Source organism: Mugil cephalus, chromosome 1 (assembly GCF_022458985.1).
Source record: "Mugil cephalus isolate CIBA_MC_2020 chromosome 1, CIBA_Mcephalus_1.1, whole genome shotgun sequence".
In the NCBI taxonomy this organism is placed as follows: domain Eukaryota; kingdom Metazoa; phylum Chordata; class Actinopteri; order Mugiliformes; family Mugilidae; genus Mugil; species Mugil cephalus.
Genome location: NC_061770.1, coordinates 46,234,753 through 46,251,733, shown reverse-complemented (window position 1 = coordinate 46,251,733; position 16,981 = coordinate 46,234,753). Strand labels below are relative to the sequence as shown.

Sequence of the window (16,981 nt, the reverse complement as noted above, 5' to 3'; positions counted from 1 at the left end):
AAACGTATCTATTCATTTTGCACATGTTCAAAACAGAACATTTCCAGTTATGTCTTTCTCCATTTTCATTGTCTTAATGTTCACAGTTCTAACGTTGTAAGAGTGTTTAAAGTGTTAAGCAAACTCTAAATTCCTGATTTTATCATTTGTGTGGTTTCATTGGTGATCTTTTGCATCTGAGAAAGGAATTCCAGATAAGATTGGTTCCTGGAAATGCAGTTTTTTGTTTTGTTTTGTTTTGTTTTTTAAAAAAAGGAAAATGTGTAATAATTTAACAGTATTTGGGTTATACCTTTTTACAACGTCTTATTTATTGTAGTTTGAGGATAATACATTTTTTTTTTTCCTGATAAATGAACTGAACTGACAGCCAGATGTTTTATTTTTTAGTGGCTCTAACAGAACATGACAGGAAGTGACTCAGAGTGATGAATGCAGTTCTCAAACTCAATGCAGTGCCTCCAAGTCTGTGTCACTCCCAATGAATTACAACTAATGAAAAGACTTCTCCTTATATAACACTGACATTATTAGCACCTCTGAGCAAAGAAAGAAACGATGGAATCCAGTGTGCCGGCTCTGCAAAGGTCCGTTTGGAAAAAAGCTACGCAGCCAACTCCTGTTAGCGTCACTGAAACCGCCGAATAAGCTCCTGAGTTAATGGTACTGGCATTCTCAGAGAAATGCAAACATTTAAACACACGCTGTTGCAAGTTCGTAGTTTAATCATGATCTAAGAGGCCTGCTGTACAAATATAGAAGAACAAGCCTGATGTCTGCTAGCACTGAGAGGAAAAGGCCTGTTGACCGTTGGAGAATAAAGTGTTCCTTTACATCTAAATATATATCACTGTATAATATGTACATCGCAAGCCAAACCACAAGCAGGAATTTCATTCAAACTGCACTGAAGCAACAGTTAGGCCATTGGCCAGCATCAGACATCAATGAGTGTGTGTACACCAGTGAATCGTGCACCATTGGCAGTAGCCTGACCTCTCCCCCAGTTCAGCACATTGAATTGATGTTGGAACGTGTAGGTTATTTTAAGGTGAAAGAGAAACGTATTTTTTCAATTGTTCTGTATGTTGTGAAAATATACCAAATTGACAATTAAAACATTAAAATAGTTAGATTTTGAATTTGAAATGCTAATGTGAAGTGAACACAACAACAGCAAAGTTGTTTGTTGTTAGCCAAGCCATCCGGCTAACACTAGCTCTTCCTGAATGACACATGTAGTGCCACCTGCTCGTATGGAGAGTTATTTCCCTTCATGCATTCTCGAAACGTACAGAATGTGCCAGCAGAACGTTGGCCGTGGTGTTTACCCTGCGTTCAAGGGCAACTTTTTGGAACTGAGACAAGTCATGTGAGGCAGCGTCTCAATAGGTCTTCATTGTCGGTCGTTCTTTAATGTCAAAGGGATTTCTAATGTCAATTCTGCACCAACGCTCTATATAATAAAACCTAGAAGTGTTACCATGTTTTCTCTCTGTGAGCCAGCACTTGAAGTTCAGAAGCATCAGTGTGGCCTGAAATCAGTGTTTCAGGCCATCAGCTTTTTTTTTTTTTTTTTTTTTTATCTAAGCTATTGTTTCTTTGGCTGCTTTAGATTAGTTGTCCCTGTACACTCAATTCAGATTCGCTACAGTCATAACGGCAGCTCCTTCAGGCCTGTACAGGAAGCAGCCTCCTCTTCCTGTTTAGACTAGACTCTGATTGGTCCCTGAGCTTGAGAGCATTTCCACTACAAAGCAGTCAACACCACATTCATCAGTTTCTAAAACAAGCTAAATGAGGCTCAAAAAAATATATATATATAGTCAAAACACAAGAGGAGCGACAGCTGAAACCTTCCTCCCCTGGCTCCTCCATGCTCCATAACTTCCATTTTTGGACATTATTTTGCTTTTAAAGTGAGCGCCCTCCATAATTAGTACCTCTGCCACATCAGTGTGCCTGTACCTAAATACAAAGCAATGCCCAGTGCGAGGGAAAGTACTGTGATAAGAGCTATTCAAGTCTCCTTTTATTCTGCTTATCAAGAACAGCTCACTCTGGGGATAAAGAAGCCACAAGAGAGTCCAAAACAAGAGTGTTACATAAGTGGTAATCTTGGGTATAGAGTTTTATGTGAGAAAAAAATTGCTCTCCTGTCAAGAAAGTCAGAGTGACATTAAGATGAGATTTGTGATTTAAGGAATTCCCCCCAGACAAACCCATCCCCCCTTTGTCTGTCCTACTCATGATTAAACCACACCAGTCTGTTCAGACTGACATAAGGGGGGGAAAAAAAGGGAAATTAGCTCATCTACAGACTGACGCAATCCCCATGTAAAGATAACTGTAGGAGAAAAAAGCAGACACCGTGTCATTCCTTCTGCGCCGCACGAGGCCATTAACATGCCTTATTAGGACATCTGAAGCCAGTTGTTTGTCGGAGCAGTCGGCTGGCAGATGTTGCTTTTTGTTTTCTGTATTTTTTTAGTCATGGGAGGTGGGGGGGGTGGTGGACTCAGACAGTCTTAGTCACATGATTGTTGTGAAGGTCGGGTCACTTGCTCACCATGCGACGCTGGCTGAGTGGGACATGAAGTTGAAAATTAAACAATGGGCTGGCAGGTAGGTTTTCGGGAAAAGACAGATAGAAACCCAGGCTTCCTGTAAGTAAAAGAATGAGTTTTATCATTCTGGCACATCTCCATAAAGGTGTCCAGTTAAATGCTGTCAGATGGGTTGTAATTCCATCTGCAGGGGTTCACTTTTGGTAAGGTACTGGCAAGCATCAAATCTGTACTGCTATCAGTCTGGCATGAATTATTGTATTCACTCACAACTCAAACAAAACTGTTTTATATAAGAGGATCATATTTCTTTTCCACTGATAACACCTCTTTAAACCCCCCAGGTTCCCTTTGTAATTCTGGATTAGTGAAAAGGCATCTGCCCTGTCACATTATTAGCCTTCAGTCAAGTCAAGAGTGAGGTCAGCACAGTTTACAGACAACAGCTAATTACGTGTAAACCTGTCGCTACTGTAAACATTAATAGTTCTGGAAGAATTTTAAAACTATTCCTAGCCTTGGGTCGTCTCTCCACATGTTAAGTTGTTCAGCATATTTGCTCACATGTGAGCACTTCCTTAAATGTAAAGTACTTATTAAATATAAGCTGTCTAAATTTGTCCCACTTTGTTTGTTGTAGCTGATAGCGTAGCCTTAAGGGAAGTAAAACTGGAGCCGGGTCTTTTCCATGCAAGGAAGCAACGCTACATAAATACAACAAAACTTAGAGTCTACAGCTAAGCTAGCAGCCATCCGAGGCTGTACTCAGTGAACTGTTAATATTAGCATGCAAATATGCTCACATCAGCGGAGCTAACATGCTGATGATTATCAATAGGCCTACCGTCCAGGTTACCAGGTTCATTGTCACAACATTTGTTAAGACTTGTCATGCTAATTAGCATCATGGACTGAAGCTCAGTGGAGGCTCTGGCTGTCACCGTCTTGGTATTGCCTTATTCTTCCTTGTACTATGTTTGTTTCTGCTGTAAAGATAAGTCTTTAAAAAAGACTGTGTTGGCTTAACTATTTCAGCCATTTTGCTGTTTGATTGGGCTTAAATTTAAGGTTTATTTTGTCTAATCTTATGTCTGGCCCTTACACGATTTCGGAAAATCAAGGAATATCACATAGCATTATGGTTTGTCGCCTAGGAACCACGATTGTCTGTAGAAGCCTTTAGAGCCAGTAAATACAAGTTTTAGAAAGATATAAAACAGATATACTGATGGATATTTTGGGATGGCAGACAGACCAACAGACATGCTACATTATCTTTGAGGATTTATGTGAGTGCTTAACCGCACTGTAATTCCATAAGTGTGTCTTAAAAACAATGAAGATCAAACACTTTGACTGAAGAATGTGACGTTTTTAATCATCTGTTGACTCAGTAGTGTTTGCCTTGCAAATACCCTGCTATGTTCACAGACCACAAACACCAAACAAGCAAATGACTGTACGTCAGACCCGCAAAGATCCTGTATTTCCACAAAAACCTGCAGCTTGGGATGTGCACGTAGCATATCTTAACTCCAAAAACACCGAAACACATGAGCTGAGGAACATCCTGAGGAAATCACCTCTCCGTTGAAGCATTACTGTAGCGAAGCCTTAAATCTTGGGCTGCAGCCAAAGAAATGTGATTTCTCCGCAACCGAGGAGGCTTTTAAGTGTGTACCGTAACAACCAGAGTAACCATGTCACACTCCACACTTCACTCTCCAAGCTATCAACTACTGAAACCACCCATTTCTTTTCATTCTCCTTAAGTCATTTCCCGAGACTGATTCCTTTGAATTTATTAAAATAACAGGAAGACCCGACTATGAGGCCAGCATATACAATGAAACCCCACCAACAACTTCTCTTTTGAGAAAGTGAGCCATTTCCTTCTATGAAACCAGAGGCCTGTTGTGCTTGTTCTGGGAGGTGTGACAAGAGAGAGTGGATTAAATCGACCCCTTTGACTGGAAGAGCAGCTTTTGTTGCTTGATTGGGTCGGACCCAAGAAGGCATGGAAACAAACAGAACTCTCCTACTGTTTCACGGGCAAACCAACATCCTGAATTATTTGAACTCAGTAGGTCAGTGAGGTCTGCACTGTGATCGGGCACATGGCACATGCCATCCTTAAAATACTCAACATAGACAACATCTCAGGACTGACAGACAAGTTACGCAACGCACCTTTGCTCTGATTATGAGATTTCACTTGATACTGGTAATACAGGACACTCGTCATGACACACATAGCCGAAGAAGCTCCACCTTTCACCCTGTTCTCACTAATAATTATTCCATAACAGAGGGACCCATAAATTCTTATGTCAGTCATCCTCATCCAACTTCCTCTTAACAGGTGAACTCTCCTCTAAAATAACATGTATGGCGTAAGCGTTGGTGCAGCTCAAGTAAATGGCAACTCAAACTGGTAGGTTTGTGGGCAGGTTAGGTTACGAAAGCACACATGAGTAAACTTATTGTTAAAATAGGCAGCGACAGCAACAGACTAAGATACCATGTGTGTCAGCATTAAATAGAAATGTGAACATTAAAACACGTACAATGATTTAGAAGATTTTTAAGTCGAATCCTAAAACAACTTAATAGGACTAATAACTCAATGAGGGTTTATTTTACATAACTAAAATCATGCAGATGTGTTGTCCCACTAATTGTGGGCTTTTATTAAGGTAGTGTTAGATACAAATGTTACTGTGCTAGCGAGCGTTGCTAATACTGAGCATCTTGTCATTTGACCCGTCACCATGATAGTGTGGCAAGTTAGCGTGTTGACATTTCCTAATCAGGACTTCTGGAGTCTACTTCCTAGTTTTGCAGGTATTTGATCCCTCTCCGATTGAATACTTTGACCTAGTGATGGTATTTGATAAAAAGTTAAAAATGGCCGGTGTGTAGGATTTAGTGGTATGCAGGCTGGAGCCAGCAGAATGCTTCTCCTTTTCAAAGCACGTATGGCAGCTGACTGTGGGTACCACTTAAATGTAAAAAGCTGGCAGGCCCTGTGTTTGGTTTGACTGTTCTGGGTCACATGACGGTACAACATGGCTGGACTCCATGGAAAAGGACTATGTCCTTAAGTAGACATGAAGGACCCAGCCTGAGCTAATGAAAACTCAATGGATACACTGATATAATAAGTTACTGCACATGCCAAATTCAATTTCCGCTAACAGATTGCCCTAAATCTTATACATTGGACCTCCAATAAAGCAATCATAATTTATCAATGGGAACCATTTGATTATCCAGCAGGTGTTGATGAATTTTACCAGGAAACTAACAATGTCAAAACCTGCTTGCAGAGGAAAACTCATCAAAGAGACAGATCCTCTGCTGAATGTGAGCAGAAGATTTAATGTCAATCCATCTGGTAGATGTGGAGCTATTTTGGTCCGGATCAGATGGTAAACCAGAGTGTTGATCATCCTCTCTGACAGATCACATGAAGGTAAAAGTTCACAGCATTGTTTTTGCAGCGCTGGTCGCAATAGCAACTGGATGAGCAGACTGGAAAGTGTTGTTTGCTTTAATAGAGTTAGCAAACTGGAATGCTGCCCTCATTGCAGTCGAACCTAAATGCTCCTGATACACATCAGTAAATGCCAACGTTTGATTTAGAGCATTTTAAAAAGAGAAGTACTGTAAAACACATGTACTCTGAATAGGTGTAGGCTTATATAGTGCCATTTTACTTCCTAAAATTTCTGTTTGCTATGTTTCCAACAATAGAAGGGTTACATCCCTGTTCTCAAGACACCATATCACAACAAGGACAGAGGTCACAACAAGCATGATGACACCTCTTCTAATTATTTCTTCCACACAACTCAGAAAACCTGTTTCTTGGAACAAAGCGCTTAATTTTGAGCCTTTGATTCACTGGACATGAAATAGCCTTCCGGTGTGGGCTGGTTATCATCTATTTTTAACCTGAGTTCAAAACTAATCTTATCAAGTGTTTTGCCTTCCTCAGCTAGTCACCTGTCTTTTTAAAGGTACAGGAACACGTGACATGTGAGTGTCTGAATACTGGAGTAGTGTTGACTTTCACCATTCAAGGAGCTGTTTTGTTAATAAGTGTACTTTTCTTGGTCTGCCTACATCCTACTCGCTGTGGCCACAGATTGTCTTTGTTTTTCCCCACAATGACTTGTAATTATCTCCTTAGAGGGTTGCTAATTTGTTAGTTTCAGTCACAAGCAGCAGTCAGAGTATTTGAATTAATAGCTGCCAATTAGTTCCTGAACAATTGGGTGTGTCTGTGGCTGCTAGGCCCACTGATGATAATGGGGCTTATCTTATCAGACTTTGCCTTTTGACTATTGTGGATTTAGATTTAATGTAAATGATTAGCTCTATATGTTCTGCTGCAGGAATATTAACAGGACTAAAAGCCAGTTTATGGTACTCCCTTGGTGTCTGTTTGTGTTAGCCACTGTTAGCACAGTGTGAAGGATTCAGGAAATTCATCCAACATGGCAGTTACAAAGATGCAGTACTGCAACAGTTCCAAGCCCCTATGTGATTATGCCACACAAGATCTAAATGCTGACTAACTTGAATCGGAATGAGAATCACTTCAGGAGTGTACCATGAAGACAATGGCTACATGCTAAAACTAGCTTTCCAAAAATATGCAGAGTTTTTTTGTCCAGTCTTTTCTGCAGCAGGGGTGAAGCTAAGACAATCAGGCAAAAACGTAGCTAACGATGTACCAAGTCTTAGTTTTAAGGGTCTACCGCCAAACTAGCACTAATGCTATGTGATGCCACAGCGCCACTTGAAGCTAATGCAGATGTCATGCTGACACGCCAGCAATGACATCAGTAACGCACATCGAGCACAAGGTTGTAAGGCAACAGGCAGCTAAGGTCAAACTTATCCTCGCTTACAAGAGAGGACGCTACATTGTTCATTGTCACGCCACCCTAATTTGGTTTAGCATGCTAACATTAGCTAATCAGTCCTCAGCCTACATCTGTGGCTAATGGGAATGCCAAATTATGCATGATTTAATGAAACCTGGACCTACAAAAGCATCCAGCATTTCTCTGTGCTTTGACCCCTACTAGCGATACCAATCAAGTGGGCAATTGAAGACCTCATTCTACGTTCGCAATCACTGAATGGATCCCTTGATTATAACGGTAAATAGACTGTACCTCGAGTACAACAAGCCTCTGCATGTTCTCACACGCCCCAAGAACTGCAGCTGCAGCCCTGCCTATGCCACAGTTTGGATGCTGAGTCTGTTCTTGCTGACCGTTGTGACATACGTAGGCTGTCTGAGATCGTCCATTATGTCACCGGTGCCCCAAGAATAGTTCCAGTGTGCCCTGCAAAGCATTGAGGCGAGTGTGACGTCTAGAACTTAACTGTTGTTGGGCCAAACCCAGAAGAAACAGGGGCCCTACTGTTTCCCCACGCCAGGAACGCCCAGCCACACACACATACAGACGCATACACACATGGAATCGTTTAAAGTTTTTCCTGTGCCACTGTTCAAAATACCCGCAGAGTAAACATTTGAAGCAGATCTGAACCAGTGAGGCCAACGATCCCCATTAGAGACAGGCTGTGACGCAATGCGATGGTAATGAAAGGTAGTGGGTTTCAGATGTTTCCTCAGTATGGCGCGGCACATGGGCTTAAACAGAGAAATGTGAAACTTACAGTTGGAGGAGCGAGTTCTCACAGCATTGTGTGATTCTTCATGTCAAAAACTGCCCATGTTTGTGAATATATGCACAGGTAACTAACTAACTGGTGAACAGGTAATTTAAAATGCAATAATATGAATGAGCTGGTGGTTTGAGCTCATAAACTGTAAACTGCAAATTCAACAAACTTGTGTACACTTCAAAATAATTTGGAAAAAAAGTAAATCTAGGGAAAAGTGAAACCAAATAAACTCAACTGACAACTAATAAATAATTTAAGTAAATTTAAGTATTGGTTGGTTCCTATGAGGCAAATGCTTTGTTTAGTTTCTAAATGTGCTAAATTCCTAAATGTCCTAAAATAATCAGATCAACCCAGTGTACTTGAATAAAATAATCTGTTTTATTTTGTGTTTTTATAACTACTGCTCCAATTGTTGAGAACTTCACATCTTTATATTATTCATCACTAAAACTAATAAATGAATAAACGTGTGCAAAATGAGACACATTAAAGCATCTAAATGTGTGTAAGTATTTCATAAACTTGAAGATAAACACTGTCAAGCAATGTTTTTTTTTACCACCTTCTAGGAGGATTAATTGATAAATCTGTGTAAATATGTATACAGTAATAATACATAAGTCATGAAATTCTTTATAATATGAATACCAGTAAGAGAAACAAAGACCGGCTGACTGTTATTCATCCTGTCAGGTAGAGTAAATGATTTTTCTTTTGTAAATCATCCCTTTAGCTCTGCAGACCTCTCTCTCACTAACCAGCCTCCTCGCCGCTCACGCCGACGCATGTGCTCGTTCACGCGTGTGACGGGGTCGCGCCTACGCCGTTTAAAACGGTCGTCGCGGCGGCGCCGTGATTCACTCCGTCCGCAAAACTCACCGCACGCCCTCCGCACGCTGCCGCTTTCAGTCTGAGGAGCCCGTAGCGCAAAGAGGAGACACTGGCACTCGGACGGTTTTCTGTGAATGTAAAGTTTGGCAGCGGATTTCCACCTGTTCGGTGTTTCTTTTTTGTGTGTGTGTGAAAAACACACAAAATTCAAAATAAAAAGATCACGGGACGCTACGGTTTACCTGAGGCGCACGAGGACATCGTTTGCATGAAACTGTGGCCAGGTAAGACAGACAGTAGTACAACTACAACTACTACTACTACTACTACTACTACTACTATTACTGCTACTACTACTACTAAGAACTTTAAAACGTAAAAAAATAATTAAAAAAAATCTATCTGTATATAGTCCTTATAGGACATTCATTGAGAAATATGTTGCCTTGTGTTGTTTCGTCTTGAGTTTTTGAGGGCATCATTTCTTGTCTCGCGAAACTGCGTTGTAAAGTCCGTGTTTTTAAAGTTTTCTCTCTTTTTCCCGAGATTCTATCACCCACTGCATACTTGTGACTGTTATTATATCATCGCCAGGCTTTATTTTTTTAAATCGGCGTGAACGTAAAATGTGAGCTTTTAATCTTAGAGACCGTGTCATGTACAATCACATAAAAGATCTAGAAAATGCAGGACCAGTAACTTAATCAGATAAAATATATTTAAAAGAATGTTTAGTGGAGGTTTAAATGAAGGTAGTGTGTGTGTGTGTCCTTCTGCCACATATTTTGAGCAAGGTTTTTCCCAAGAATATGTCAAGATGGCAAGCTGTTCTTTAAAACAACAGTGTAAGGTAAATATTTGCAGAAATGTTCTGCCCATTTCAAAAGGCTCTGCAACAGGATTAACCGTACGTGACAGCCCTTTTGCTGTGTCAGTAAACACAAGGATGGCTGTTTAATCAGACAAGGACACACAACGTTCCTGGATGCAGATTACTTCTGTGTTTGATTGCTGATTTCGTACACGTGACACTGTAAACCAGAGCCCCGAAGGAGCTGGGTTTATAAAAAGGTGTCAAAGTGAAAGTTGGGGTCTGGTCTTTTTGCATATGGCAGTCGGACCTCATATTTTGCAACTCTTTTGGGTCAACCCAGGCTTGAGGTCAACGTGCATCTTTCGTTCTTTTTTCTTTTTTCTTTTTTTTTTGATGTGACATACTCACAGAAGCATGCTATTGTTTGCAGGAGAAATATTTAGGGGAGGGAATGCAAAGCTGTTTCCTGCGCAGGGGCTCGACTAACAATGGCCATCTCCTTCAGAACAGTCGGTGGTTCTCTGCTCGACTCACTTCTGAGGAGGGAGCTAGGATGTTGAAAGAATGGCCAAGAAAAGAGAAAGAGGAAAAAATATAAAGATGAACACAATGGAGAACAGGCAGTTCTGTAGGAGTTTGTAGGATGGGAGACAAAGGGAGGCCAGATGCACTTACATAATTCTCGAGTTAGCAAGGTCACAGAACTTTGAGAGTCCAGTCTGAAAGTTGACTAAGAGTCCAGTGATGTGAGAGTTGTTTGTTAATGCACGGCAGGAGTTGAGATTGCCTCAGTGTCACTTTTGCGTTGCTCTTCATTTATGTTGGCGTGCTTCCAGCTGTGCTTGTGGTTTGTACTGTATCTTTGAGGACAGGAACACAAGCTCAACCCTGCCTGTAAATATTTAAAGGCTGGAGTCTGCGGTGAATGAATATTTGACACTGAATGCGTCACAATCCTGTTTGGTGGCCTTTTTGGTTTTCTACAAGCTGTGCTGACTTGCATGTTTTATTTGTCATGTCATACACCGTGTCGAACCACATCGAAGTGACGTTGATAAAAATCCATTTCCGGGCCACTATGTCACCTTGGTTAACTGAACAAAGTGTGAGCATGTTTCCCTTTATGCGCCTTTGGAATGGATCCACTAACGTCACCTTCTTTTTCCGCCTCATTTCAGATAAAAGCAGTGGATGCAACTCCGCTCCATCTACAGAAGGAAGCTGGAAGACCGGGAGAGGTTCTGAAGAGGACCAGCTGACCTCGGGGAGTCGCACCTCAGCCAAGATTTGCCCCAAACCAAGCCTGAAGCACACCATGTCCCTCGGCACTTTCCACCTCATGCAGACCCTTAAAAACTCTCCCGCCGCGTTACGGCGTCGCTTCCGCCGCGACCGCACGGAGTCCCTGTCCCATGGCGACCCTTTATTTAAAGTCCACTACCTGGGCACGGAGAAAATCTTCTCTCTGGATCGAGAGCAGGCCCAGGACGCCATCACGCACTTGCTGGAGGGCATCGCCAACGGGAAGAAGCTGAGCAAAGACCACGCCCTGGTGGTGCGCCCGAGATACGTGGAGGTCAAGGAGCTGAGCACAGGTCGGCAGCTCACCAAGACGTACCTGCAGGACATCGCGTACTGCGCCGCGGACGCCAGCCGGCCCAACGTTTTCCTGTACATCTGCAAGCATCAGGGGCAGCAGCTGCAGTGCAGGGTGTTCTGGTGCAGCCGGGCGGAGCGGGCTCGAGACATGACCGCGTGCCTGGCCCATTCCTTCCAGCGGGCGCTGACCGACTGGCAGCAGGACGGCTCGGCCACGCTGCCGCCAGGAGAGGGGAAGGGAAAGCGTGTAGAGGACTCGTCCAACTCTCCCGCCAATGCGAAGAGTTCCACGCTGCCTGCCAGCCTGGGAAAAGGTGAGATTTGTTTGGGTTTTGTTGGGTAGAATAGGCCCATAGCGCCCTTCATTTGTCAGGAAAGATTAACTTTGTACGGGAAAGAGTTAGGGTTGATAAACTACCACCGCTAGCTGGCGTTCCCTTTCCAGTTCAGCTGACCTCACCGACTGTCCCTTTTCTTTTCAGTTCGCTGGAAGAAGAGGGGCTCTGTGTCACGCAGCCCCCTCAGAGCCATCACCAGGAGAGGGTCTGCCTCCGACAGCTGGAACTGATCCCCACGCTTTGACACTTCAAACGGGGGGACCGCATCAACCTGATGACAACCTCAAGGGTGAATGAAGCACTGGATGAAGGAAAGAAGGGAGGGAGGGAGTGACTGATTGCAAAACATAAGGAAGGACAAAAGGGACACAACTGGGAAGTGGGGAAAGTCCGTATTTGGACGTGTGAGGGCCGCTGTGAGAGGATGTTTGCCATACTCAGTGAGCGCATGGACTTGAGGGATTTTGACGCGGCGAAGTTGCCCAAGAGCGGCGTCCGAAAGGAAGAAGGAGTTGACAGATTCCTTTGTTCAACGCCGACTGTAATTCCACGTGAGGACTGGATGTCCATTCCTCTTTTTGGTTGGTTTGCTGAGGTGCTCTGCTTGACACTGAAGCCACAATAGAGTTTAGTCTGTTGGAAAGAGACCGACACAGGCAAAACTGGAAAAAGACGCTGAAAGTCTGGACTTTTTGAACGTTGATTTTTATTTAACGGACATTCGGAACAGGTCGTGATGATTTTGTTTTATTACCCTGTGACATTAGCAAGGTTGTCTCTGTCCTCTCCTTTGGTATTGGATGGACAAATTCAAGACGAAGAGGGAAAATGCCGGCACATCATATAAAATGCTCATAAACGCAGTTACTTACTTAAGCTTTGTAATCTCAGGAGCACTTTTTTTCCCGGTATAATTAGTACTTGTATTATGTCCTGCTCAAGGAATTGCACATTTTATCATTTTAAGAGGTCATAAGTTGCCATAAAATGTATGATAGGCCCAGCACCTGCATTATAAAACTAAAGATAGACCGGAGAAGAACTTGCAAAGTTAACAAAGTGCTTCGCACGGCAACGTCCTGCTAAAAACTGAAAAAAAACAAACAAACCCAAAAACAACCCCAGATCCTAACCGTCCACAGTGATAAATTATTTGCATCTACGTAGAAAAAAACACTGAACCATGACTCGCGGGTGTGTTTGTGCACGAACACTGGGAACACTGTGTTCCTGTGTGGATGGAGCCTCTGTGAGGAATGCCTGGCCATGCACCTGCATTCCAATTGCAGGGAATTTGAGAGTGTTTCTAAAAAGACCCAAATGCTTCCCCGAGTCCGCCCCCGACTTCGCGCGCAGAGCAGCTTTCGTCGGCAAACGCCACAGGACGCTCTTTACGTTTTTCGCGCCGGCAAAGCCAAACGAGGTGCCCTTACTACTTAAATCGGTTTTAAAGAGATAGGCATTGGTATGTGCTGTATTGCATAACGAGATCTCATGAGTCCTATCGAAGGTTTACAGACGAGAACCTCGAGGATTAGTGGTGCACCCTTGAAGCTACCATTGTCTTCTCATGTAGTGTTTTATGACCAAAACTAAGCTAGAAATATTACTTTTTTTTTTAAAAAGGTGTAATTTTTTTAACTGATGTGCCACTAGTCGGTTATTTTTATCATTTTGTACTCGATGTATCTTTTCAATTACAAACGGCATCAACCCTCATCTCAGAAAAGGGGGTCACCGTGCCTGCTTTAAGGTGTATTTTATCAATGTACAGTTTTACGTTATTTGTACATATTTAATTAAGTATGTATTTTATGGAATATTAAAACTTTTTTATACTGCATTTCTTCGTGTCTGTATATGTTGTCCAGATATATGACCTGCTTAAACGTCTGATTAATGATTCGGTTTCCAGGCTTGGATGCTTGGACTTTTTTTTTAAGATGTTATATTTGGCCGGGAGAACGCAGAATTCTTGTCTTCTGCTGTGTGTGTGTGCGTGTGGGAGTTGAGAGATTGAAGGTTTTGGGGGGTGGCAGGGCAAGACGTTCGGAGAGGCCCTGGGATTTTTAAACCTCGGTCATGTGATTCGTTTCCCAGGGTTATTTCTCCTGTGTTTTCACGTTTCGAAAAGCCCTCGTACGCGTGACTACCTTCCAGTATCCAGGACAGCGCAGCCTTGAAACGAATGGGGTTTGCACACGCCGTACCTAAATTAGCTGTGACGGAGCTTTTTTTTTTTTTTTTCAAACGTGGTGTTTGAGGACACTCGGAGTTCATTACATAAACACGATCCGTTTGAAATTGGGCTCATTTAAATATGTTTTTTTTTTCTCTTAAAAGTGCATCCAGGTGGTTTTATCTTTGATCATGAATGAATTGTTAACAGTTACTCTTTTCCAGGCAAGTGCTGCAGCGTGGGGCTGCTGGCCGACCTGGGGCTGGCTCTGAGTCTCTGTAACTCCAGCAGGGACTGGACGTGGAGACGCCTCAGAGGCTTCACTTCCTCTACCACTGAAAAGAGAAAACGATATCGTCGACAAATTAATTCACTTTAAAATTATGATCTGCTGTAGCTATGCATTATTTAAGTGGGGCAGTGTAGACCTGGTGCCTTTGTAATGTAGCTAAACAGCACCACCTGCTGGCTGTAATAACAGTTGAAATGTATTAATATCCAATGATTTACCAGAAATGCCGCACTCTAAAACGTCCCACCTTTGTCATAGTGAAGCTCGTCCCGGTTCCCATAAACCACGTACAACTCCAGGAAGTTGAGAAGGGCCCCTGTGACGAGGAAGCGCTCGGGGAGGGGAAGACTTTTGATGTAGCGCATGTCCAGGGCGAACGGGTTGGAGGGAGAGGGAACCGTGCACAGGCACACCAGCTCACTAACAACATCCCACACGCGAATTCCTGCACAAACAAAAGAAACAGCATATTTATTGAACCTCTGCAGAAGAAGAATTATTTATCATTACTATTATTATTACTGTCCAGGGGCAGCTTTTTTCTTTTTTCTCCACAAACCTAAATTTTAACTAGAGCAAAGACATCTGCATCTGATTTAGCTCATGGAAAATGGTGTAATAATTGAACGCTAACTTCCAACACTGCTGGGATTCCGCGCATTGTTTCCATACCTCGTGTCTGCCAGTCTGAGATGGACTTGAGTTTCATGGGCGTGTCCTTGACCATCGAGTCGGTGCCGCCGATGTTGACCAGGCGCTCGTGGTTGGAGCGTATCCAGGCGTAGGGACGCCCGTACTTGACGTAACCGGCCAGCAGGAACAGAGTGCAGTTCACCTCCTGTTGGGGGACGAGGCTGGCGTGACTGAGTGAGCGAGTTAATGATAGAAGGAGGGCCGAGGTGGCTGTGCGCGACCTGAACTGAGGGCACTTACAGGTACTGCTATCTCTCTCTCGCTGGGAGATGCTGGGAGGAGGTGCTCCTCTGTGCTGGGCTCCCTATCAATACAGAAAGAAACATTTTTTAAGATCTTTTTGGCCAGTTTATCTATCAGTTTTATGCAGTAGTTAAACACATACAAAAGTTAAATGCAGTATATCATGACAGCAGTTTACCATTTAGACGATGTCAATAATGACCTCATCTGCATCAGTGAAGGCCTTGATGCACTAATGGATTTCAATCAATATGCGATCCTAAAACTAGACACTAGTTACAGTTACAGTACCCACACAGCCACACACGCGTGGCTGCATCAATCACCTGACAGTCTGCGGCTGGGTCCTGGTATGTGCCTGCGACTGCTGAGAGTCTCGTGGGCCCGGAGGCTCCCCGGGCAGGGGGGAGCTGCTCCGGCTGGCCAGGCTCGGAGAGCTGCTGCTGGGAGAGACATCGCTGCTGTTGCAGCTGCTGGTGGACGAGCGAGAGGAGGCCCGGGACACGGCGAAGCCCGGGGAGCGCCAGCCCTGCGAGGCGGGATGGGACACGAGAGGGAAGGAGAGTGCGCGCGAGAGTGTTTATGGAAAATGTGTTTGCTTTCTCACACATAATCAAAACACATTGCCTGGAGAAACTGACCAGATCCTCGTTGACGACTGTCAGCAGCAGCTCCTCTTTCCCCCTCAGCCACGGCTGGAAGTATTTAAACCCCTGTGAGGGGAAACAATAGGTTTTTTTGTTAGTCTGATGAGCTTAGTTGGACATCTCCTCGTCATCTGTGTGTGCAGCCAAACCTGCAACGATCCAAGTAAAGCCAGGTCACTCAGAAAGTGCTGCAGTTTCCTCTTCTGCTCCCTCTCCCTCTTCTATCAAAACACAGACAGGGCGAATATTAGGCAACAGACCCACAGCACATATAAGAGATTTAAAGGCCGCTCAGCACATCAGCACCCTCCCAGCTGTATCCTAGCAACACACGCAACGCCTCCCCTCAGCATCCTGCATCTCCATCATTAATAACGACTTTATTCTTTATATTAAACAGCACGGATAGACAGCTAAGAGTAAACATTGCGTTAAAGGCAGTTCTAAAAACATGATCCGACCTCTCTCATTAAAGGAGTACTTACACTAGCACTGCTCATCTTGTACCGAATTGCAGATGACACCCTCACAGGCGACCATGGCGTGTTATGCTACTGCATGCTGGACAAACACTCGTGCAAGTGCAACCTCTTTTATGGCTGAACTGCAACGACGGTGCACAAAGAGATGAGCGGCTCTCCTCGGGTGTCGCCTTTTGCCGTATCCACTGTATAGCAGCATGAATGTGGTTTGATTACCGGGGATGTGCAGCCCCTAGCGGACATGTTGACGAACTGCAGCCCAGGTGTTAGCTTCATAATGAAGCTATACCTCTGGTCCATAAAATATAGGTTAAAAAAGGATACCTCAGTTTTAAAAGTAGAATCGTTTGTTCATTTTCTAGATGAGAAAATGTGTGCCCCTTTTTTTAATTTTTTTACCTGTGCTCTAAAAATTAAGATTTGCTAAGGAGAGTGTTAGCTTACAGTGTTTTGTTGACTGGACTGACTGAAGTAGCTAACTTTATGTAACACGTCTTGCATTTAATTTTCGTATTTAGAAAACAAACATGATGTAATAACGAAATTTAGACTTTTTCTAGTCAGGCTAGATGTTTGCCTCTGTT

At 43.4% G+C, this 16,981-nt stretch overlaps 2 protein-coding genes across 2 annotated transcripts; one reads left to right on the top strand and one right to left on the bottom strand.

Moving 5' to 3' along the window:
- The first annotated feature begins 9,124 nt into the window (after window positions 1-9,124).
- si:dkey-19b23.8 lies at window positions 9,125-13,704 on the top strand. Its single transcript, XM_047597754.1, has 3 exons — window positions 9,125-9,394; window positions 11,103-11,837; window positions 12,006-13,704. The coding sequence occupies exons 1-3, from the start codon at window positions 9,379-9,381 to the stop codon at window positions 12,089-12,091; spliced, it is 837 nt and encodes a 278-aa protein (XP_047453710.1). The 5' UTR covers window positions 9,125-9,378; the 3' UTR covers window positions 12,092-13,704.
- Window positions 12,803-16,652, bottom strand: si:dkey-19b23.7. The gene is made up of 8 exons (XM_047597741.1): window positions 16,401-16,652; window positions 16,065-16,136; window positions 15,910-15,981; window positions 15,595-15,797; window positions 15,266-15,329; window positions 15,005-15,170; window positions 14,580-14,777; window positions 12,803-14,375 (listed from the first exon to the last, which is right to left on the bottom strand). Exons 1-8 carry the CDS (start codon window positions 16,413-16,415, stop codon window positions 14,251-14,253), a joined length of 915 nt encoding a protein of 304 aa, XP_047453697.1. The 5' UTR covers window positions 16,416-16,652; the 3' UTR covers window positions 12,803-14,250.
- Between the last annotated feature and the right edge of the window lie 329 nt (window positions 16,653-16,981).